General features: G+C 43.5%; 1 protein-coding gene across 1 annotated transcript in view; it reads left to right on the forward strand.

The window, feature by feature from the left end:
• LOC126470731 (homeotic protein distal-less-like) overlaps positions 1-22,282 on the forward strand; it is a 297,046-nt gene extending 274,764 nt beyond the window's left edge. The window contains exon 4 of the mRNA XM_050098735.1: positions 22,043-22,282. Within this exon, the coding sequence (XP_049954692.1) occupies positions 22,043-22,282 (240 nt within the window). The remainder of the gene's footprint in view (positions 1-22,042) is intronic.
• The last annotated feature ends 4,437 nt before the right edge of the window (positions 22,283-26,719 follow it).

Here is a 26,719-nt window from a genome sequence, read left to right on the forward strand (position 1 = left end):
TGGCAGCGGTAACAAGGGCAATTATATGAAGACGAAGAACTATTGGTTCGATGAAATGTTGGAGGACTTGTACAGTGCTATCCTGTGGAAACCTCGAGAAGTGTACTTTCAACACATCTGCCAGAGAAGCCATTACTCCGACATTTAATTCGCGGGAGAGTGGTTTGCGACGAAATTTGACGGCTGAAACTAGACTATATAATGAGGGTCATAAAAAAATCAGCAAAAGGTATATCGTTTCAAACTCCCATCTTTCTAAACGCCGGAGTCAGCTGTAGGATTGATCGTCACAGCAACCTTTTCCTATCAGAGATTCATTAAAGGTTAAGTCTGCTGTACTTTGAGTTCGTTTCATTGCTTTTGTTATAGTACGCCGTGAGTAATTGCCTTCACGCTCTCTGAGATCTCAAATTTTCCGTATTTCCACCGGGTGTTCAGCTCAGCAGCAGGGATCAGCACTTCCTGGAACGGAATAATTTTACAATAAAGAATGATTGACTGGCTTCTGGATGCCGGCGAGTGTAGTCGATTGCTTTCTAATGAGGCACACCACGAAGGGTAAAAGAGAATGGACGTTGACGTACCACGAAATGATAGACGATACCGGTACGGCCGAGCGCCGAGCCCCTGGTTTCCGAATCGAGAGTGAATGAAACCGCAGCAAAGTGGTCACCCCTGGCGGCGGAGGGCGGAACCTTTACGCGTGGCGTAGCTGTTTTGGCTCCCACGGTTCTTCCCGCTGTCTCCTGAAGCTGGCCACCGGCGCTCATCAATCTAGCGACTCCTGACAACACTGCTCAGCCTCCGACTAAGCGACACGTGCTACGCTCTAATTACATTCCAGCCCTTTTGCTGCTAATGAATCTAATGCGTATCTGCTGATCTAAATACTCTGTCAGGAATTTTACTAGAATAAAAAAGGAACGATTCCTCGTCAAATTATTCCGTAAGAATGATAAATCCAAGTTGTTCAGTAGTCTCACTTCCGCTTCTACCTTGTACGAAACCAATGGCTTGGCGTAATTAAGATGTAGAATATTGAATCGTACACTTTCCTGAAACCGAGTGCTGTGGCACACCTGCAGAGAGCTGTAACTGTTGATCTGGAGAAGCTTGATTATAATCCTTGTAAGAACTTTCTGACGGAACTTGACCATAGTGTACCTAAATTTTAAACTAAGCCGACTATGAGTGTTTCCTCAGTTGTGAAGTCTGAGATGGCGCTCTGCGCTAATTCCATCACTGCCGAAAGTACGCTAAAATGTTAAGAGATTTCTAACCATAGCTGTGTCATAATTTACAACATAGTTTTGTGTAGCGCGCGCTATCAGGACTTCGGCCGTTCCTGATTTTTAGTTTATTGATTGTTAGTTTTCTGCCATCTGAAAGAATGTGGAAAGCGATCCACATGACTTAACGATTCAAATACGGCTGCAATCAAACTGTGTGACGCATTAACGCACAACTTCTTTTCGAAAACGTGGTGAATAGGAACCCTGTTCAACCTTCATAAGTTACATGGAGATGGAGATCCTTCTAGTGCTGAAACAATGATTAGAATAATTATCAAAGGCGAATATTAGAATAGGCATCAGAAATAAATTTCATTCTCTGATAAAATCTCAGCTTGACCAAACTGAAAGCAGAGGCGGGAATTCTGCAAGTCCGAGACTGAAGTTTTGCACGAGAAATAACTGAGCTATTACTCGAACAAATATGAAACTATGTAGATTGATGTTTCCTTTAGTAGCAGTATTTCGATTGTAGTGTAGTTTTGGTGTGTCACGTTTTAGCTAAGAGGGAGATAACAGTCATTGAACACCCTCCATAGTAGCGTGGTTTGGTCACAAGAAGCTTCACACCCTTTCATGCACTAAAATCTGCCTGCAAGGGGGTGCATCTTTAGGATGTTGAAGAGTTACTACGGAATGTGGTGGCTATTCTGAACAACATTTACAGTCCAAGTTTTTGCCAAATTATTCCAGAGTCTTTGTGGTCGGTACCGCAAGAGTGCAGCAAGGGAATGGATCGTAACTCTGTTTGGTACACGAGGCAAAGATGCCTTAGACTTAAAGAAAGGATGAACAACAGGCCCATTTTTCCTGAAAGAGGTTTCTAATCAACAAGTATGGACATAGATTTACCACGGTTTCCGCTAGCAGACTGCGTCTGTCGTTCAGTCTGAAATACAATATAGTCGTGGAATGTCAGCACTGGCCAATGAAACGTGCTTACTTTTAAGAGTAGTCTCTCGCTTTAAATAAGTTTACAAGGTTCACTTTTTTTACTCAGATGGCTGAGCAACTTAGAACTCGTCTAAGCGGATAGCAAGAGACAGACAACAACATTAATGAATTCGAAGTTTGACGATTAAGAGCAAACGATTGCTGTGAAGTTACGTTGCTGTTATTGACTGCATGTTACTTCAAAATCTGTTGTAAAAGGAACTTCACCCTTCAGGCAGCCAAACTTGTGTTGGTAAGCGTGAACGAACAGCCATATGGGACGATTAGGGATCATTTTGTCTGGCTAATTGCGAGAAATAAAATGTTCATAAGAAGACGATTTATTTAAGTTATAAAACTGTGTGAAAAAAACGATAACTGTTGAAAAATCATACCTCCTACTTGATCAGACTTCCATTTAGATCGATAGATTTTATGCACGCAATGCCTAATTATATGTCAAATTCGAAACTTGTCACACATCATCATAAGAGAATCGAGTGAGCCTTTCTCTAAAATAACATACTTACTTTCCTTTCTACAGTAAACTATCAAGCACACTAATTAATCTCTAGACGAGTTAAATGATTATGCATTTATTAATAATAAGTATAATAACCCTGTAAATGTTTATTGTACTGGAAGTCCCTTTAATTTCTCAGATGGAATATCAGTGCTAAAACAGAAAACATTCGGATGGTTCTAAATGTAGACAGTGAAAATAGCTTGAAAACTACACTAATAGTTCAAGAACTGCACAAATCTGTCGAGCACAAGAGCCCTATTTCCAGACCGCAGAAAACTATGGTTTTTATCATCTGAATGACTTGGCTGTTCTTAATTGGCCTTTAGCCATGAAATTGTAAGATTGTGTAACAACATAATTGAGTGTGTAGCTACTCACCAGTAATATCAGTTTATATGAGATATTTCCGAAGAAATATTAAAGTGCGCTCCGCGCGGAATCTCAGTCGATCCACTAGCAAGACCTCTGATGTCACGACGTAGTTCTGAGCTGCTAAATTGGCGCGTAATTGCATGTTGCACACGCTCTAACGATGAAATACTGCACCAACAGTAGTGTATATTAACGGATTAATACGATAATTATTTTTCTTCAAAACAAATACCACGTTGTTAGAATGTTTGCGTGGTTGTAGTCCGTAATCTGTTAACTTGTAAATAGTATTTCTGCTTTTCAGTGCCTGTTTGCTTTCGTAGGGAAGAGTTGTTATTATTCATCTAGTTCAGTTCGTTTCACATCGAATATTCTCGACAAAACGTAGTCGTGCGGGGAGGTTGTGTGAAGCTTACCTTTGGGTGTGAATCTTACTATTCCATTTTCAGATCGGATTAACACGGCTGACGCAAGGACAGACAAATGAAACGAAGTCTCTTCGCATTACCATGTACTATACACATACTGTATGAAATATCATTGGCTTCGTTGGCTTTGACAAGTTCATATCGGAATTACTTGTGGGAATATAACTTCGTTCGTCACACATCAACTCTGTCAAAGCAAAATGCTTACAAAAAAATAAAAAATATTTTCGCCACACAGACAACTTTATTTCGAAAGCAGATATTTTCGACGATTGGCGGAAATGTGTCAGTTCTCTATAGGCAATAATGTGCAACAATTGTGGGTGTTAAGATGTCAACTTTATCAATTTTCATGTTGTTAGAGTGGCCCGCATATTAGAGTTTGTGGTTAATTGGTTTCCCCTTGAACTGAATAAACAAAATATTACTCAGCTCTTGTAAGAGATCTTCACTCTGTTATTCTGGCCCAGAAAAGTTCCACTGTTGTACAGAACAGTAAGATTTGGAAACAAAAGAGGATAGACGATGCCATTATTCCTTTACACAGTGGGTCCTTGCTGAAGGAACTTGAAAACCTATGGCGGAACAGGCGCTTCAACTAATAAGGTAATGAAAGCGGGAGACGTGCTGTAGCTACTAATCAGCATTTGTTCTTGGAAAGTGATAAAGCAATTAATTTTATACTGTTATAGATCACGTAAAATAAAGTATCCAATAATTATAAGCGGACTAGCTCGGTCAAGGCACCGAAGGACTTACAGACATACAAAATATTCACAGCTTACCACTATGAAACTCTAGCATCCTCACAACATTAGTCAGCAACAGCCCAACATTTAGAAATTATTAGGGTATTCGCTTGTTGGAGACTGATTACCTAACAAGAACTCTGCTAGAGACGCCTTGGAGGATTTTTTAAGGCGCACAATGTCGAGCTCGTTTTAAAGTGACACTAATCCCCTACAATCTTTTTGGAAGAAACGTACAGAATGGAGTAATCCTTTCTCCTGTTTCGTTACCAAACCCTCCATTTTATCAGCAACTATCAGCTATTCTTTACCAGTGGCTGCCACTTCAGATTTTCCAGTGATGCAAACACGGCACAGCAACGTGTGACGGAGAAACATACTTAGGTAAACTGTTAGCACTGATTTGCCGAAGTTACCAGTTTTAAAGAAGTCGCATGCCCTCCATAATCTAAAATTCAAGTTTCTCACCGCGTTATCGATTCACAACATTTCATTCGTCTGGTAAGGTGACAGATTCTACTGGTACTACCTCTTTCAGCTGGTTAAATATTTTTTATTGTTTCCTAGGGAACAGGTTCCAAAAATTGTTCAAATGGCTCTGAGCGCTATGGGACTCATCATCTGAGGTCATCAGTCCCCTAGAACTTAGAACTACTTAAACCTTACTAACCTAAGGACATCACACACATCCATGCCCGAGGCAGGATTCGAACCTGCGACCGTAGCGGTCGCGCGGTACCAGACCGAGGCGCCTAAGGAACAGGTGAATTGCAAATTACAAATTACTATGACTATGGAGTGGGGTTAAACATGAGTTCCTCTTTGCTGGTCGTCATGAGATGTGAATACTTTCATACCTTCTGTCATCAAATGCCAATACGTACTGCCTCCGTCTCTGACAAATATTTCAATAACAGAAATGACGTATTGGTCGCTCTACGATGTTATATTCTGGAACGTAGTAGAGTGTTGTTATATGTTGCAATTAAACCTCGAGGAGCGAACCAAAATTTATTCCTGCCTTTGAAATATAGCTCCTGAGCTTAAAATATGTCTTAATACACCTTTAACGCGTGGAATACTTATACAAACGTCTGAAATCTACGCTGAAAGATTGTTTACCTAGTACCTTTCGAGCCGGCCGAAGTGGCCGCGCGGTTCTGGCGCTGCAGTCTGGAACCGCGAGACCGCTACGGTCGCAGGTTCGAATCCTGCCTCGGGCATGGATGTGTGGGATGTCCTTAGGTTAGTTAGGTTTAACTAGTTCTAAGTTCTAGGAGACTAATGACCTCAGCAGTTGAGTCCCATAGTGCTCAGAGCCATTTGAACCAAGTACTTTTCGGTTAACTTAGGACAAAACTTCACTCTTACTCAGTTCCTTCTATATCTTGAGGTAACAAGTATTTAGAATGTTATATAACCTACGGTACACACTTACACGAAGGAAAGTTTTACGTTGAGTAACGTACCGTTGAGGTACGTTGTGTAGTGTCGATGCCAGAAGACAGCCCATAGACAACGAAAATATTCGTTAAGGTCAACACCCACATCCGAGGCGAGATTGGAATTTGACTCTTCGGTGACCTTTGCGCTTCTCAGGTAGTTGGGCTAACATCGCCGGTGTCTTCAAATTCGTGGAGAAACAATTTACACACAGTAGCGTTTCACCGTCCGCTGACTGAAGTGGATCAAATTACGTTATGTTTCAAGTTAGCGAGCAGTCGTGACACGTGCGAGACTTCGGGTTTTAGCTGGGTAGCGCGGTCGGTAACAATGTGCGCTGTTAGCTTGGCGCAGCGGCCAGCCGGCCCCTATCTGCGAGCCGTAAATCACCGCTTTGACGTTTCGCATAATTGGGCCTTCCCCGCCGGTACTGCCTCCAACGCCTAAATAAGTCTTAGTCAGCCGTATTCTGTTGTCGATAAACTTACACTCTTTTTCACATCGAGTCACATACGTAACTCTTTGTACTATCAGTTAGCTACCGTTTCTCAGAAATCCCTGCGCGAATAGTTTACTTATCGAAAGCATTGTTCTGTAAATTGTACACACTTACGGATGTTACGTTACTTCTAGTCTTTCGAGGCACTGCCGTGATGAACGCGTATATATTCAAATTGTTGCTTCATTCGCCTTTGCATATTCCAAGATGGATCTCAATAATATAGTACCGAAAATTTGAATTAAGATCATATTCACTGCGCGTCATGTCTGATCCTAAGCCTATCACTCTGTAAGTCGGTACAAGATCTGACACGTGATTGTCTTGTGCCAAGCTGTACTTCTGCACTTACCAAGGGGACAGCGGAATTATCTAATGAACACTGCTGCTCTCTTCGGTTCAAATGCTCGTTAGTGAATGTTAGGCTTTGGCGCACCGTAGGAAGAAGAAGGAAGGAAGATTGAGGTTTAACGTCCCCTCAACAACAACGTCAGTTTAGGTGCAGAACGTGCTCGGATTACGGAAGAATGGGAATGCCAGTCGGCCGTATCCACCTTAAAACGAAACATCCCTGAATTGACCTGATGCGATTTAGGAGAACTACGGGAAACCATCTGGATAACCAAGGTTGCATTTGAAACAACGTCCTCTAAAGTCTTAATCGAGTGAGTTACCACTGCGCCAACTTGCTCGATAGCATCATGGAGACGCGAAGCCTCAACAGATAGTACATTCTCAGGATTTTGAAAACCAATATGACTCTTGCTATTTCAGTGTACTGTGTGATGCTTCCGTGCTTCCGATTTATATCTCTCGTGATTGCGTCTGGAACGAAAAATACAATTACGAAACAAATCATACTCTCGGAATTTTAACAAAAGAAGGGGTTTGCACCAAGCATGAATTTGGCAACTTAGTGTATTATACAACCAGCAAAACGTAGGTGAGGCTAAGTGAGAGACTTTTCTTATTGACTTTTAACGAGGCCAGTCTGTGGAAAGCAGTTAGCTTGTTTCGAAGACTGCCAGTCTTTTAGGAGTGTCGAAAGCGTCTGGGTCCTATGACCTAGATCGTGACGACGTACATGACTCGTTGCAAGGCACTACCAGCGAAAATTTATAGCGAGCGAAAACAAATACTCAGTATTAAGAGTCATTAAAAATGAGAAAGCTGTTTAGTGTGGTCTATACAATCTGAACATTCATGAGGATGGCCATCTCCAAGTACGTATCACAAATGACCTAGAATCACAAAATGAGTACCAATATCACACAACTAAAAGTAATCCCAAATAAGTAAAATAATACCACGACATGTTCTCGATCATCGACTAAAACAGTCTGATTTTATATATGGCGGTCGCCCAAAGCAGTTTATGCATTGAAATGCATACTTCGTATCGTTAAATATGAAAGCACTCTGTGAAAGTGTGCGCTGCAGTTTCATAGCATTCAGTTGTCCTGTTGTTCCTTTCAAACGACGAAATACATATTCTGTGGACGTCTTAGATGCGAAAATGTCTTATACGTCATCTAGACTATTCCCTAATACAGACACGGTCTTTAAACGTCAGAATTTCCTTGTTCATACTAGTTCATCTGTTCAGAAGCTGTTTGACTGCCTTGTTAATGAGCTTCAGCATTCTCTGGCTCATTTACTGATCAAACTTGTCGTAGCGTCTGTGATATATTTTAAAGGAAAGAATGCGGCGTATGATTCCTTTACAAATTGTACTTAAGAAATGTGTTTTGCACTGAGTGGTGGTTGGTACAAAATTCTGTCTTAAAAAATTTGTGAACTGTATGTACAAATTACGTGAAGAATCGGAGAATAAAAGCAGCCCAAAGGTGGCCGAAATCATTATTAGTTTTCATTCAAGTGTTTCGATTATTTGTTATTCCTTTGTATCTGCATCTGTAGCGATCTAGGGTTATACCCTACTTTGGATTAACGTTTCATAGCCAGTGTGTTGTTATTGGTTTGTTCGTACTGATTAAGGATCAGGGAAAGGATAGGTCCTGGATTCATCTGATAGATTCCCTTAACGTTCTCCGGGTATTGGTTAGGAAAATAATGGCATATGTCCTTACCACATATGAGTTCCACAGGAGCACATGTTCGTTCCTCTGTTTTGATTAAGACGCATATACACATGTTCCGCTACTGATTCCACTCAGTGTCCACACCTCACAATCGTAGCCTTCTGATCGACCCATTCAATAAGAACGAAGAATTCAATTTCTTTAGAAAATTTTGAGTGGCTATGGAACGCCTGAGATCCGCAGTGGGTTGATACTGGAGGATAATGTCAGCGTGCCTATTACCAAACAACGTGACAAATGACTGTAGACAGGTGCAATCCATGCAACAGATACTTCTGTGAAACGTGTTGGAACAAAATATTGACCTAATGGAATTGCACAATTTACCAAGTGCAGTGCAGGATTACCTCCAAAACATTTGGTCAGTAACACAGAACTAGGAAACTCTCTTTTATTTTCTCGCATGTATATAGCAGTAGGAATGATGACGATAACTGGAAGGTCAGCTTAATATGATTAAATCTCAGCTCAGTCACAATTAAATTAAGTTTGTTATAAGCTAAGCTTTTCAGGACCCTGGAACAATACGTCAGGCGTTGCTAATGGTCCTCAACATTACTTAGAAATTTAAAACGTCAGATTCACATTCCATACTATCGAATGACAGTAGTCTTTGTAAAGTAGAAAGAATGCACAGTAAACTACGACAGTGTTTTAAACGATCAGTTGAATGTCATTATGCCATTTCTGTAGTGTATTTCGTAACGCATCTGTCCTATGTCATCAAAGTGACTGCGTTCACTCAGCTGCACGAACTGACATATGTATGCGTGCCCATGTTATTCAGAAGACTGAGATCGCGATTTGGCGAATACTTTTTCTTCAGTGTCAAGGTTGCTGTCATCCTACAGCATATGGTACAAATATCGAACGACTTTTCTGTGCAATGGTTCAAATTTTTAAGCCCCCTTAAGACCTATGAACACTGCTTGACGTTACTGCATGGCGTGTTCACCTTAACGTTTGGCCTGCTGAACGAATTCAGAGACTATCCGGTACATATGCAACTCTGTTGGCTAAATGTAGGGAACCAGTATTGAGGAAGACTGTGGACTGTTATCTTACCTCCACAGTGTGTCTCGCGCATGGATCGTGTGAGTTAGATAAGAAAAATTAATAGTTTACCGAACCACATCGGCAGTCATTCCTCCGCTGAATATACGGATGAAACATAACTTCTTCTTCTTCTTATTCGTTGTCTTTCCCCATCTCTTTACGGGATCGGCATCGTTATATGAGTTTTTCTATGCTAGTGACGGTTGGTGGCAGGATGCTCTTCCTAACACCAGAATGAAGCAAGACATCATATCGGTATAATATTGGTATCCTCTGCTAAGTATTTATGTGGCTGCAGATGTAGTTGATGAGATCACGGCTCCAAAACGAGTAGTCTAGTATAATGTTATTTAATTGTGACTGAGCTGATTAATGTTCACATTGGAACACCTCCCTTTGTTTTATTTCAACTATTTTTATATTTTATGAGATATATGTATGATTTATTCGGTGCTAAATGAGTAAATAAACTGGATACAATCGAGAAACGGGGACGAATTGCTAGTTATGTTACCTACAACTCTGCGTATTGAGGGCCCAAGGTTCCGTTGATGCACCATTTAGTCCGGCCTCAGAATTGTGTTTTCTACAGAAATTACGCAGTGGTACACGGCAGTAGCGTAATGTCCGAAGGCTAACTGCATTCAAACTATGTGTGGTACAGGCGGAGTAATTACAGTGGCTTCCGTAGTGACGTGAGGTCGTAGTATCGTATTTCGATGGATATTTCGAGTCTCATCCGACTGTAGTAGCGGGCTTTATGTTTTATTTACCTCGTTGCTGTTTCACAGTAATTCCGGTTTCTTCTCTAGCGTGGCTCCAGTCAACTATTTTCTGTAACTTTTCCGTAAAGAGGTAATCTCCAGGTCTCTCAGTATGACAGTTGAGTTTCAGTTAGCTAACTGAAAGCGTTCACAAATAACTCCTAGACGACTGCGAAGCGTTTTCTAGTTTTAGTTGCACTTGCCTAACAGCTCTGCCTGTAACCGCCCAGGAGTCCAAGTCCGCCACAGCTTCATTAAAAGCGTTACCCGCACTTGTGAAACACGTACCTGAGTGCCCATTCCCAACGACCTTACTATCTGCTCGATATTTCTAACTGATCCACACGTTCGAACGCGGGGCATTTGCGACGTTTAGTTGTATATTCGTGACATTTCGCTTTTTAGGACGCTGCCTCAGATAGCAGTGGTGACGTCGTTGAAACTGGAACTTACTATCTTCCGATACGTGTACTTGCTGTAGAAGGCTGTCCGAGAAATTCCTGTCTGCTGCGCTACCCCTGGTTGTGCTTTCGACTTATTGTGCTTGTAGCCCATTTCGAAATGTCAGCAAGATTTGTGGTCATTAGCAAACTACCTCTTAGTCATAGATGGCGCAGGTATCCACCGTGATTTCGTCTTCTGAGTAACCACCCCATCACATTTCATTCAAGCACATGCTGAAATTACCAATGAAACCGACAACTTCAGGTTCCCTAACTTCATGAAATGAAAGGATAAGAGAAAATTACTGTTTCATTAACTGTGCCTCGGGGATGGATGTGTGTGATGTCCTTAGGTTAGTTAGGTTTAAGTAGTTCTAAGTTCTAGGGGACTGATGACCTCAGATGTTAAGTCCCATAGCGCTCAGAGCCATTTGAACCATTAACTTGATTCCGCTGTTTTCCTTCGTTATGAATCAAAGGATGGAATTTATAATAGCACACCCAAATAACAGAAGTCACTATACATCTTTTCCTTAGGCTCTTTTAGTTTTATCACTGCTACCTTTCATCTTTCCTGTGTCAAATTATGTGTGCCTAGGATTAATGTATCTTCAGTTAGCGTTTATATTGGTATTCTAAGGCTGAACTTTTCATTGAAGGTTCCAGTAATAAGTTGCTGGATTTGGGTTGCTTGCGCCAAATTTTCAGTTAAGTCCACTGCAACGCCATTCCTACTAAAGAGATAAGCTGAACACTGGTATTGATGAGCAAGGCCGAGTGTGCTGCAGAATGAGGTGACCATCGACGTCGTTTTTACACCCGACAAGGATAGAGTGGAGAGCCACACACGATTCGGAAAAATCGTTGATGAAGTGTCTCTCAAGTAGCTACGAGAACATGAACTGACGTCTTTCTCTCGTAATCTCGATTTTCACTTGCAGTATGTGTGTAACTGCTTTCTACGATGATGTCACTTGGAAGATGTCCGTCACTTTCACAACTTTCAGTACCGAAATTCTTTCGCGTTTTCTTAAATCGGAGATACTTTGCAAATATATATTATGTACCAAGCGTCGATCTCCAAAAGGTTGACGGTCTTTGACCAAGTATAGTAGGGCGCTAACAAAACGCTGTTTGCGATGCCGAGTACCAGTGAGAAAATCAGAATCGAACGCTAAGCTTGGCTAGTGGTTAAAACGGAAAAAGATTTTCTGGTTGGTCTCTGATGCTCAAATGATGCACATATGGTAAGACGCTATTATCGGTGAGTTAGATATATACAGCACTGAAATCGACCCTGTCGTACATCCTCGTGCTCAACATGCTTGCATTTTTTTTTTTTTTTTTTTTTTTTTTTGGCTCGTATGGCAGTGCTTGGAGGAGTGATATTTCCAGTATTTCTGAACTTCAAAAAATGGCTCTGAGCACTATGGGACCCAACTGCTGAGGTCATTAGTCCCCTAGAACTTAGAGCTAGTTAAACCTAACTAACCTAAGGACATCACACACATCCATGCCCGAGGCAGGATTCGAACCTGCGACCGTAGCGGTCTCGCGGTTCCAGACTGCAGCGCCAGAACCGCGCGGCCACTTCGGCCGGCTTCTGAACTTCAGTGACTAACTTTGTGAGATGTGTAGATTTCGAAGCACGGTGCAGAATCGGGTTTATATTTATCCATCCGAACATTACACCATTTGAACTCATCACTTCCTCGTTTAGGGAGCATATTTCAAATTTTCTATTTGTGCTTAAATAGGCACCTGTTGTGATTCTTTGTCCCCCGTTTCTTACTATGGGGTTCTCAAATTCCTTTTAATGATGACTTGTGGTTAACTTAAATTTTACTATCTTTATGGCTGATCTACCCTTAGCAACTGGCATTGAACTAGCTCGTGTAATGTTCTGTGTCCTTCAGCAGAGTGAATATTCCTTTGGAATCACTGCAACAAGCAACATTTATATTTTTGATCCACGGTGAATGGAACACTTTGTACACTGTACTGCAAAACTTTAGGGGAAGATAGGTAAAATAACATGAAATATTAACTATTGATTGGAAAGGAATGAAAGTGTGGGAGCATGTTACTAGAGGTCTCCCAGCCGTGCACACGAAAATGGACGGCACTTGGCGTTACGTCAGCGTGGCTACAGCTCTGTCCGTGCAACACGACGCAGCTGAAAGAACAGGAAAATATTGTGTGTCAATCAGCGGGTATTTACGGTGGACTGTTGGGATGAACTTCATTACAACATGGCCCGGAGACAACAACTGGATGACTTCACACGGGTAAGGATCATCGGGAAACAGGAAGGAGGACGAAGTGTGACGTGGGTAGTCCAGGAGTTTGGTATTACTCACAGCATTGTTTCACGTGCGTGGAGAGCGTTCCAAGTAGATGACCGTCAAATTGCACAACACGCAAGGAGGGACTCACGTTAATCAACTGGTGGAGTTGCAGTCACATATAACAGGATTGCAAGGCACGGAATCACATAATCTAATGCTCCACAGTTGCACGGCGACTACTTTGCTCCCAAATAGCAAAACTCGTCTACTACTTTGTCTCATTTCCTAATCTAATTCCCTCAGCATCCCCTGACTTAATTCGATTACATTCCATTATCCTCGTTTTGCTTTTGTTGATGTTCATCTTATATCCTCCTTTCAAGACACTATCCATTCCGTGCAACTGCTCTTCCAGGTCCTTTGCTGCCTACTACAGTCGAATTATATCGCGCAAAAGTTGCCTATTTTTGTGGAGAAATCAGTTTTTATTTCAGAGAAAAATTTCATTTTGAGGAGAAGCCTATAACTTGCTTACGTTGCTTCGAATCGCAATAGCCTCGTCTGTAATTTTGAGGGCAGTGGCTTGCGGTTTGATGAGAAGAACGTATACCTGTGAGTGAGGTGGCTTAACTCATCCGACGGAAATCCTTCACGGCGCTGGTATGCAATCGTGACGAAATGTCGGGCCCAATTCTTAAAGTTTCAGAGCTATCTGATTCCTAAGGGGTTCACCCATTTTCTTGGAACGTATTGTCGATAACTTCTCAGTAAGACGTGGTTTAGGTGACTGATCGAGACAATAAGTAGAGCACTCGTCGTTATGAACTTATCTTCTTGGTCACACTGCTGGTTTGAGAACAGTGTACCGAAGGGAATCTTCATGACTAAACATAAATTTATCTATTGCCACCAAAAATGTTAGTGTTTCATTGCACATGCGGTCAGCTTACGACTTGTAATATCTTTGACTTCCAATGAGTCCTATTTCGAAATAACTAAAATTGATGAGCTCTGCAGTTCTGATGACTAAACGTTTCGTTTCAGTTAGTGCTTTCCACTTTTTGGAATTTTATCTTTGCAGTGGAGATCTCTCTAATTGACAACACTATTTGTGCTATTAATGTTTCACTCTCCAGTGGATTTCACGTTGTTATGCTACGTCCTGACAGTTTAAAACAATTATGGATAGGACTCAAACTACTCTCCCCCACCGAAAGAGGCATTAGCGTAATATAACGTAGGCTGGTATTCGTGAACTTAGCATTAAGCTGTTTAGGCAAACGCGAGCAGAGCTATGCGTTTCCTCCTCAGAAATAGTAATACATTTAAAACATTAAAACCCATAGAACAGAGTTTGACAAAAATATGACGTCAATGACTTTCCTACGTTAGGATGAAACGAGGATGTAAAATGATGGAAAGAAGATTATGGTTTAAGTCACATTTTGATGATTCTTCTGCGAAGGTACGCTGTCAGAATTTCAAGAATCACCCCTTTCATGTAGCGTCCGCAACCGGATTTCGGTCAGCATCTCATGGCACTATAAGGCCTTCTAAACAAAGAACGCTGTTCTACTTTGAATCTTCACTATTTTCCCAGTGAATTCTACCTGGAAAAGGACTCAGAGAAAGGAGCAATTAATCGTGTACCGGTCGAGCTTTGTGGGTGGACTATACTTCTTGATGATTCTCCCAATGAAAGTCTGGTATCTATATTTACTACGAATAGTCTATGTGGTCACCTTGTACACATACTCAGAGACATTTTATGGGTGTGACTATTTCCAATAACAGTTTAGAATTCGTGAAATCAAACTAGATTGTCCCACCTTTTCACACACAATAGGATGCATCTGTTTATATTGTTGGTCAAGGATATTCAAGGTATGTGTGTGTGTGTGTGTGTGTGTGTGTGTGTGTGTGTATGAGAGAAAGAGAGAGAGAGAGAGAGAGAGAGAGAGAGGGAGAGAGAGAGAGAGAGGGAGGGATGGTTCAAATGGCTCTGAGCACTATGGGACTTAACTTCTGAGGTCATCAGTCCCCTAAAACTTAGAACTACTTAAACCTAACTAACCTAAGGACATCACACACATCCATGACCGAGGCAGGATTCGAACCTGCGATCGTAGCGGTCGCGCGGTTCCAGACTGTAGCGCCTAGAACCGCTCGTCCACCCAGGCCGGCAGAGAGAGGGAGAGAGAGATTTTGGTGGCATGGGGAACTCGGAAAAGGGTACACAGAAGTGAGAGTACGATATTTACGGGACATTGGCCCTTGGCTCTGACATTTATTTATTGTGCTCTGGTATGGATGAACAGCCCTCACGTAAATAATGCGTACTCGTCTCAGTAGAACCAGAAGAACTACTCCACTATACTGCCGTTACACTGGCGTCCAACACTCAGACACATAGCTATTCTTCTGCTAACAAGACAAGACGCCTTGTTGAAAGAATATTCCAAAATAATGAATAATCTTAAACTTCCCATTCACCAATATATTTACTCGTTGACAACAAAGCGTTCGTTTCAGAAATCACTCAATCATTCAGCTCAACTCATTGTCATTATCTCTTTGTATCTATCAGTGACTGCCCCCCGTCTCACAGTCCTGTCTCTCTCTTTCTCTCCTTACTATTACTATCTCAATCAATTCTTCCAACTGCTGCTGTCTCTTCTCACTGTCTCTATTTCTCTCTTCCTCATTGTTCAAATTCAAATGGCTCTGAGCACTATGGGACTTAACTTCTAAGGTCATCAGTCCCCTATATCTTAGAACTACTTAAACCTAACTAACCTAAGGACATCACACACATCCATGCCCGAGGCAGGATTCGAATCTGCGACCGTAGCGGTCGCGCGGTTCCAGACTGTAGCGCCTAGAACCGCTCGGCCACTCCGGCCGGCCTTCCTCGTTGTCATTGCCATAGACTCTACTTCTCATTATCACTGGCTCTCACGCACTTCCACTTCCTCTTTCTCTTTATTCCTCTCCCACTGGCACTCTCTCTTTCACCCTGCTCCTAGCACTGTTCTGTTAGTGTCAACTATGTTCCACTGTCACTGTGTCCCTCTCTTTCCCTCACACTGCCATTGTCCCCTTCGCTTTTTCTGTCACACAATCACTGACTACAGTCTTCCAGTATTTATCGCTTTTTCGTCGCCTTCCCACTGCCTCTGCCTCCTTGTCTCTCAGCATAGAAGACGCGAATATGTTCACTTGTCAAATTTTTTGTGAAAATTATTAAGGTGCTACGAAATGTAGAACAAGGCAGGTGGTACCCTAGTTCTCATTCAGGGTCTTCTAAACAGGAGCATATTTTTGTGTTCCGATACGAGGACCCTTCTTTTCCTTGCTACTGCACGGCATGTCATCCATACGAAAAGCGCTTTATGGGTCAGCAAAATTTTGATAGTTTTCTTATGTGAAATTGATACGACGCAAAACTATATAATTTTACACCTCAGGCAGGATTTTACATGCACAAAAATATTGCATATTCTCCAGTACTACAAAATGGGGTTCCCAGAACCCTTCTGATAACGGAGACACATTGCAGCATATTTCTCCGTGCTATGTCACTTTATAAATTGCAATTTCGCCTCATACTGGATTGTACGAGCTGATTTTACGTGTACAAGTAGAATAACTTTGAAAATCTGTGTCTTTGGAACATATAAAGATAACAAGAAAATTTCCAAGGTTGTTCCAGATCGAGACCTTAGGAACATATCGTAAAAATGTCAGCCATTTGCTGTGCATATAGCCGTCTTGCTATCCGCGGATCGATTTTGGTGCCCAAAAACCGTGTTATCCTGGGTTTCTCAGGAACCACACGTCCACCAAATGGTGGCCCCATAAGCTACTTAAGGAGCACAAGAGACCATATTTAATGCAAAAAGAACCAACCGATATGCTCCATTTACCTAAGCTGGATGATTTTGTAATATTCCAGCTTTCCGCCGGCCGCTGTGGTCGAATCCTGCCTCGGGCATGGATGTGTGTGCTGTCCTTAGGTTAGTTAGGTTTAAGTAGTTCTAAGTCTAGGGGACTGATGACCTCAGATGTTAAGTCCCATAGTGCTTAGTCATTTGAGCTACTCCAGCTTTCCCCTATATTGTACGATAGTTATACTAAGATGATCCTTCTGTTGGTGTACAAATGGTCCCTAACGCAAGAGCTATCCAAAACATTTAACCCTGTCTTTCTATCACCAATAGAACCAGAGGTGTTAGCCCCGAAAAAATCCCGTTTTCATTCGTGAGCTGTGCGACGCAAACAAAAATTGGTAGCGTGTTTCTACATCTGATAGATGACGTCTGTTCCAATTTCGTGCGAGTCATATAAGTTTGGTGATAGTAGCAGCGCTATGAGGATGCAAAGCATGTTTACTTTAAACACACGCTGGAACGATCGTGAGCCTTAGTTACCTTGGAGATGGGACGTAGTGGGTTGCTGTCAGTAAAGAATGCCTTTGGGCGGACAAATACGCCATAATCAACCCCTCACTGAATTTGAACGAGGGCGAGTTATACGACTACGAGAAGCCGGATGTTCCTTCGGGAAGACTTGGTAGGAATGTAGCCACTATACATTATTGCTGGCAGAGGTGATCACGTGCAAGTTCAGTCGCAAGATGACCGGATTCCGGACGGCCGGCCATGTGGCAGTACCGAGAAGGAACACCATCGTGTTCGGCCTATGTCTCTGGCGCATCGTACTGCATCTGCAGCAGCAATTTGAGGAGTAGTTGGCATCATATTGACACAACGAACCGTTAAAAATCGGTTACTTCAATGATAGCTCCTAGCCAGATGCCCTGTAGCGTGCATTCCACCGTCCACAGACCACCGCCATTTGCGACTTCAGTGGTGTCAAGCGAGAGCTCATTAGACGGCAGGTCTATTGTGTTTCCTGCTGAAAGCTGGCTGTGCTTCGGTGCCAGTGATGGCTGTATGTTGGTTAGGAGGAGGCCAGGTGAGGACCTGCAACCAACCAGTCTGCGTGCTGTACACGCTGGGTCTACACCTGGAGTTACAGTTTGCGGTGCAATTTCGTATGACAGCAGGAGCACTCTCGTGGTTTTGCCACGCATCCTGTCTGCAAATTTGTACGTCAGTCTGGTGATTCGACCTTTTGTGCTGTCATTCATGAACAGCATTCCAGGAGGTGTTTTCCAACAGGATAACGCTCTCCCATATATCGCTGTTGTAACCCATCATGGTCTACAGAGTGTTGACATGTTGCCTTGGCCTGCTTGATGGCCAGATCTGCCTCCAGTGTTGCACATTTGGAACATCATCGGACGACATCTCCAGCGCCATCCACAAATACCATTAACCGTCCCTGTATTGACCGACCAAGGGCGACGGGGATGGAACTCCACCAACTGACATCTGTCGTCTGTAAAACACAATGCATGTTTGTTCAAACAAATTTCGGGCCTGTAGCCGGTCGTCGTTCAATACTTCGCACGATATTTCAACTGGGCACCTGCCAGTCATCTTCAGGTGAGCCGTCGCAGACTGGCGATAACGTCCTCCGCTCCGCAATATATAACGTACTGTAACTATTCTGCGCATGCGTCAAAAACTTGATAGTTGAACCAACACTGCCCGCCGGCAGCGCCCTCGCTAGTGGAATAGCGGAACTCAGTCGCCCTCTGCGTTGCTGTTTGCCACGGCCGTCGACGCACTCTGTCGTCTTCGATTTGAGCAAATCGTGGAGATGATGGGATTCCATGCACTGTCCAGCTGGTAGCCGCTGTCACGGTTTAACAGATTTTCCGCCAGTCGTATTTGTACGGATTCTTTAATAATGGAGTCCCAAAAAGACGTTGCTGTGGACAAAATCATTCTTTCCTCATACTCCATTGAATGTCCAGTAGAAATACAATGTTCAGCAATAGCGGACTTGCTTGGCTGCAAAAGGCGGGTGTAACGTTGATGTTCAGTGCAGCGTTCTTTCACGCTGCGTGTGGTTTGACCTATGTAAGCCATACCACATTGGCACGGTATCTTGTAAATGCCGGCCTTTCGTAGTAACAGATTGTCCTTAACTGATCCCACGAGGTCCGCAATCTTCGATGGTGGGCGGAAAACCACTTTTACCTGAAATTTTCGGAGGATTCTTGCTATTCACACAATGCATGTTTGCTCGCATTCAACATTCTGGTGGTTCCATCAGTTATTAATGAACCAGTATTTCACATCTGCATTGGCTTATCTTGCGCTTACCAGTGATCTTGCATTGTTAATCAGTTAAATTTGTTCCCTAGACAAGAGTATTTCCGAAAATTGATTACTCTACATTAATTACACTACCGGCCATTAAAATTGCTACACCACGAAGATGACGTGCTACAGACGCGAAATTTAACTGACAGGAAGAAGATGCTGTGATATGCAAATGATTACCTCTTCAGAGCATTCACACGACGTTGACGCCACCTACAACGTGCTGACATGAGGAAAGTTTCCAACCAAGGTTCCAAAGGCGCTAAGCACTATGGGACTTAACATCTGAGGTCATCAGTCCGCTAGACTTAGCAGTATTTGAACCTAACTAACCTAAGGACATCACACACATCCATGCCCGAGGCAGGATTCGAACCTGCGACCGTAGCAGCAGCGCGGTTCCGGACCGAATCGCCTAGAACCGCTCGGCCACAACGGCCGGCAGTTTCGAATCGATTTCTCATACACAAACAGCAGTTGACCGGCGTTGCCTGGTGAAACGTTGTCGTGATGCCTCGTGTAAGGAGGACAAATGCGTACCATCACGTTTCCGACTTCGATAAATGTCGGATTGTAGCCTATCGCGATTGCGGTTTATCGTATCGCGACATTGCTGGTCGCGTTGGTCGATATCCAATGACTGTTAGCAGAATATGGAATCGGTGGTTTCAGGAGGATAATACGGAACGCCGTGCTGGATCCCAACGGCCTCGTATCACTAGCAGTCGAGATGACATGCATCTTATCCGCCTGGCCGTAACGGATCGTGCAGCCACGTCTCGATCCCTGAGTCAACAGATGGGGACGTTTGCAAGACAACAACCATCTGCACGAACAGTTCTACGACGTTTGCAGCAGCATGGACTATCAGCTCGGAGACCATGGCTGCGGTTACCCTTGACGCTGCATCACAGACAGGAGCGCCTGGGATGATGTACTCAGCGACGACCTGGGTTCACGATTGGCAAAACGTCATTTTTTCGGATACATCCAGGTTCTGTTTACAGCATCACGATGGTCGCATCCGTGTTTGGCGACATCACGGTGAACTTACTTTGGAAGTGTGTATTCGTCACCGCCATACTGGCGTATCACCTGGCGTGATGGTATGGAGTGCCATTGGTTACACGTCTCGGTCACCTCTTATTTCGGATTGACGGCACTTTCAACAGTGGACGTTACATTTCAGATGTGTTACGACCCGTGGCTCTAGCCTTCATTCGATTCCTGCGAAACCCTACATTTCGGCAGGCTAATGCACGACCGCATGTTGCAGGGCCTTTCTGGATACAGAAAATGTTCGGCTGCTGCCCTGGCCAGCACATTCTCCAGATCCCTCACCAATGGAAAACGTCTGGTCAATGGTGGCCGAGCAACTGGTTCGTCACAATACGCCAGTCACTACTCTTGATGAACTGTGGTATCGTGTTGAAGCTGCACGGGCAGCTGTACCTGTACGCGCCATTCAAGCTCTGTTTGACTCAATGCCCAGTCGTATCAAGGCCGTTGTTACGGCCAGAGGTGGTTGTTCTGAGTACTGATTTCTCAGGATCTATGCACCCAAATTGCGTGAAAATGTAATCACATGTCAGTTCTAGTATAGTATATTTGTCCAATGAATACCCGTTTATCATCTGCATTTCTTCTTGGTGTAGCAATTTTAATGGCCAGTAGTGTATTTCTACATCTACATCTACATACATACTCCGCAATACACCAGAGGGTGCGTGGCGGAGGGTACCTTGTACCACAACTAGCATCTTCTCTCCCTGTTCCACTCCCAAACAGAACGAGGGGAAAATGACTGCCTATATGCCTCTGTACGAGCCCTAATCTCTCTTATCTTATCTTTGTGGTCTTTCCGCTAAATGTAAGTTGGCGGCAGTAAAATTGTACTGCAGTCAGCCTCAAATGCTGGTTGTCTAAATTTCCTCAGTAGCGATTCACGAAAAGAACGCCTGCTTTGCTCTAGAGACTCCCACCCGAGTTCCTGAAGCATTTCTGTAACACTCGCGTGATGATCAAACCTATGAATAACAAATCTAGCAGCCCGCCTCTGAATTGCTTCTATGTCCTCCCTGAATCCGACCTGACAGGGATCCCAAACGCTCGAGCAGTACTCAAGAATAGGTCGTATTAGTGTTTTATAAGCGGTCTCCTTTACAGATGAACCACATCTTCCCAAAATTCTCCCACTGAACCGAAGACGACTATCCGCCTTCCCCGCAACTGACATTACATGCTTGTCCCACTTCATATCGCTCTGCAATGTTACGCCCAAATAATTAATCGACGTGACTGTGTCAAGCGCTACACTACTAATGAAGTATTCAAACATTACAGGATTCTTTTTCCTATTCATCTGCATTAATTTACATTTATCTATATTTAGAGTTAGCAGCCACTCTTTACACCAATCACAAATCCTGTCCAAGTCATCTTGTATCCTCCTACAGTCACTCAACGTCGTCACCTTCCCGTACACCACAGCATCATTAGCAAACAGCCGCACATTGCTATCCACCCTATCCTAAAGATTATTTATGTAGATAGAAAACAACAGCGGACCTACCACACTTCCCTGGGGCACTCCAGATGATACCCTCACCTCCGATGAACACTCACCATCGAGGACAACGTACTGGGTTCTATTACTTAAGAAGTCTTGGAGCCACTCACATACTTGGGAACCAATCCCATATGCTCGTATCTTAGTTAGGAGTTATTTTGTGGTGCTTCGATTATTGTTCAGTCAGTAGCGCATGCTGTCGCATGCGTAGCGATTTATATTTGGCTTGCCTTTTTGATCGTGCTTCATTTGTAGTGCTACACCCTAAATAAATAGTGCTGGTGATTGTGATGTGCTCGAGCGTGGGACAGCGTGTTGATGGCGGGCTGTGGTGTGTTGCAGGTGAAGATATGGTTCCAGAACCGGCGCAGCAAGTACAAGAAGATGATGAAGGCGGCGCAGCAGGCGGTGACGCAGCCGGCGGGCGGCGGCGGCCAGTCGCAGCACCTGCTGGGCGCCGCGCCGCAGCCGCAGCAGCCGCCGCACGCTCCCCCGGCGCCGAGCCCGCAGCCGCCCGCAGGCTCGCTCATAGGTACGCTCTCCCACCTCCTACATGCATATGGACAACCGTCGTCTGTTTAGTGCAATGACGACCGTGAAAATTGTGCCAGACCGGGAGTCGAATCCGGATTTCCCGCTCATCGAGAGAGGTTGCGAGGTGCCGGGGCTAGCAGTGTATTTAACACTAAATTCTTCTAGAATCTTCATATGTAAATGATGCTCTAAGCCCCCCCCCCCCCTATTCTAACTCCGACTTTTGCTGTTGCACATGGATTAAGAAGAAACGCGAACTGACTGTAATCGACCCTGCAAGTGGAGTAGAAAAGAGTTTGGCACCTGCAATAATTTAATTTGATATACATTAATTAAATAAAGGAAAGTTTCAGTAACGTAGTGAGAAATGAAAGGGTAGCTCTACCGATTAACAGAATGAAAGTTCTGTCCAAAATAACAATTTGATTTATTATGACTAAACTCAAAATCATAAACAAAACACATGAAACATTTACAATACATCTAACTGGATCAAATTGGATACTCAAATAAATGTTGTGAAGGCGAAGTTGTCCATAAACTAGATTGTGACATTTATTACGAAGTGGGATGTGGAGCCAATCCCTTGCAACTCAAATCTTAAGAGAAACACCCAGCCAACCCAACATTAATTGCTGCTACAGTAGTGAGAACTCAGGAAATGAACATCCAAGACAGAACCACGTAAGAAAAGATGGGAACAGGCGCGCTCTGCTGAGCTCTGATTATCACAGAGCAAATTCCCTAATCTGCCAGAGCTGCGGACATACATTACCAAGCTGTCTTCTTAACTGCAAGGACACGATCTGGTGTACCGGAAGCGATGGCTGGTTGCTTTGACGTCCCGTCGTGGTGATGATAATGTCACGAGTATAGCCCGAAACAAATTATCCTGGTCTGGTTGTTCCAGACTAAAGACTTCCTATCAATACAAATGCGCCTCTGAGGGCGACGAAGAAGGCTCGCCACACAATCACTGACGGTACAGTGATTGATTTTAACAAGCGAAGTAACACAGTAACTCTGATACAGTCAACTTTAGACAAAACTGATCAAGACAGACAAAAAAATGATTCAAATGGCTCTGAGCACTATGGGACTCAACTGCTGTGGTCATAAGTCCCCTAGAACTTAGAACTACTTAAACCTAACTAACCTAAGGACAGCACACAACACCCAGCCATCACGAGGCAGAGAAAATCCCTGACCCCGCCGGGAATCGAACCCGGGAACCCGGGCGTGGGAAGCGAGAACGCTACCGCACGACCAAGACAGACAACATAGGCCGCTTGTACGCAGAACGCTCAACTGACAACTGTACTCGGAAAGTTACGTTGAAATCGAAACTTCAGCAACTTCGTCAAACAGTTACAATCAAATAAAAGTATATACGACAGCCAACGGAAGGCAGGCTGTCCAGAGCAGCGAGAGCTCAGTCTTGTAACCTACTCTGACCGAAAGGCGAGAGCCGACTCTCTCTAGGGCACCCGTACAAACCAAACACAGAACATTCCCGCCCCCACGACAGTGGCCGTGGTTAAACGTTCCAATCAGCAACTCGACAACCGGCGGAAAATTCCACTCTATTGCAGAAGCACTACCATTCCAGCAATGGAGATTCTTGGCGCCAATCTCTGCGCCGATTTTGCTACGTCACGGAGCTATGCCATGAGCAAACCAATCACAGTTACGATTTTGCAGAAAACGCGGGAATTTACCCCCCAAGACTGCCTGGGAACACAAGTCATTCCCACGCCTCGCTGGTAGCCCGCCAGAAAATGTTTTCACTAAGTTTCTGCGAAGTAACGAAATCTTTAGCCCAGCTGCCCCTTCTGGCCCCTCTGGGCGTACCGCTCCCGCTCTTATGACAATGTCGGCGTCTGGAAAGCATCCACTCGACTCCCTCACACCCGTCGGCTTAACCCTTTCAAGCTCAGTAGAACTCGCCTGTCACCGGGCCACCCAAGTGACGAGAGACGCTGCGTGGGAAGTCCGCGTGTGAAGGAATAGCAAGTTTTCACCACATGCAATTAGAAAGGAAAATCGAATTACTCAGAGTAAGGTAGAAATATGAGAGGGGGCTCATGCCACCTCTCAAGGTCGCCTATACCACTAGGCTATCCGAGTACGATCGCTGGCCACACCAAAGCTTCCATATGTCGTCAGCCGCGTGTCTGCGTTCTGTACTCGTACGTCAATTATCCATATTCCTGTGCAGGGGAGATATTTTACTTGAAAATCCCTTGCCGGCGGATAAATAAGATATTGCAGTGCCTGTGTTATTCCAAATTACGATTAAATGTTCCTTCGAATAACAGAGGCACTGCAATATCGTACTGTACATCAGTGGCCTGCTGTACCATATTCGCAACAGCCTCACACTTTTCGTAGATGATGTACTTATCCAGGATGAACTGTTATGTGAAATAGAACGCTACCTACGTTTCTAGCATTTGTAGACTTAGAGAAAGCTTTTGACAATGTTGACTGGAATACTCTCTTTCAAATTCTGAATGTGGCAGGGGTAAAATACAGGGGGCGAAAGGCTATTTACAATTTGTACAGAAAGCAGACGGCAGTTATAAGAGTCGAGGGACACGAAAGGGAAGCAGTGGTTGTGAAGGGAGTGAGACAGGGTTGTAGCCTCTCCCTGATGTTATTCAATCTGTATATTGAGCAAGCAGTGAAGGAAACAAAAGAAAAATTTGGAGTAGGTATTAAAATCCATGGAGAAGAAATAAAAACTTTGAGGTTCGCCGATGACATCGTAATTCCGTCAGAGACAGCAAAGGACTTGGAAGAGCAGTTGAACGGAATGGATAGTGTCTTTAAAGGAGGATATAAGATGAACATCAACAAAAGCAAAACGAGGATCATGGAATGTAGTCGAATTAAGTCGGGTGATGCTGAGGGAATTAGATTAGGAAATGAGACACTTAAAGTAGTATTGGAGTTTTGGTATTTGGGGAGCAAAATAACTGATGATGGTCGAAGTAGAGAGGATATAAAATGTAGACTGGCAATGGCAAGGAAAGCGTTTCTGAAGAAAGGAAATTTGTTAACATCGAGTATAGATTTAATTGTCAGGAAGTCGTTTCTGAAAGTATTTGTATGGAGTGTAGCCATGTATGGAAGTGAAACATGGACGATAAATAGTTTGGACAAGAAGAGAATAGAAGCTTTTGAAATGTGGTGCTAGAGATGACTGCTGAAGATTAGATGGGTAGATCACATAACTAATGAGGAGGTATTGAACAGAATTGGGGAGAAGAGAAATTTGTGGCTCAACTTGTGTAGAAGAAGGGATCGCTTGGTAGGACATGAGACATCAAGGGATCACCAATTTAGTATTGGAGGGCAGCGTGGAGGGTAAAAATCATAGAGGGAGACCAAGAGATGAATACATTAAACAGATACAGAAGGATGTGGGTTACCGTAGGTACTGGGTGATGAAGAAGCTTGTACAGGATAGAGTAGCATGGAGAGCTGCATCAAACCAGTCTCAGGACTGAAGACCACAACAACATTTCACGCAACGCCGAAATTGAGTACTCTATGACTAGACGAAGCGGAGGAATTTTGCTACATATACCCTTCCATCGTGAAAATTCCATTGTGATAAATAATACACTTTCAATATCAAAAAAATTTTGAGCTGACCTATTTTGAAAATCAGTGAAGTGGGACACATGAGTCCCACGAACCTAACTGGGTCACTATTTCGATGTGAACCTAGGAATTTCAGGCTTACATTGTTAATTTTAGAATGATTTCATCAGGATGAAATTATGTAAAACAGTATAACAAATCAGTAACAAAACACATTCATTTCCCTCACAACTTTTTCAACATAACATTTGAAGATGGCTTTGGCATACCACACACCAGTATTTTGTAATTTCTATTGTTTTCTGGGGCATATACGTCCCACTACATGATCACCAGACTTTGTTCCAATTTCTTCAGTTAAATTCTAAACATCCCCTACATGTCTCAAGAAATGAGGGCACGTGATAATGTTGATAATGACCGGTCCATCAGGGATGTTGAGACGCCTTTGCTTCTATTAAAAAGGAATAGGCTATGTGCCGGCATCATCTACATTCCTTCATCGCACAAGCGAACAATGGCATCACATTACGCAGGTAGCCATACTCAACAGATATAATTCTCATACCCCGAGCGAAAAGAAATCATTTTACCCGGACGTATAAAACTGTTACCGCTTACGCGGTTCAGGATCATTCAATCAACAGTGTCATGTGACTGTTCCCCTTGATTTAGTGGGCTGTGAGGCATATATAACACGGTATTTAGTACTCTTTCAGCAGGCTATAAGGGAAACGACGTTCATTAGTGTGGCTTTCTAGCAACTTGTGACATAAATTAAGACAGACGAGATCGGGAGGCCGTCAGGCCTGTTTGAATGGTGCTTATCGGCCGATCATGTAGTTGGCATGTCCAGCCAGTCGGTTGTTCCATGAG

The sequence above is a fragment of the Schistocerca serialis genome, chromosome 3, assembly GCF_023864345.2.
Source record: "Schistocerca serialis cubense isolate TAMUIC-IGC-003099 chromosome 3, iqSchSeri2.2, whole genome shotgun sequence".
Lineage (NCBI taxonomy): Eukaryota > Metazoa > Arthropoda > Insecta > Orthoptera > Acrididae > Schistocerca > Schistocerca serialis.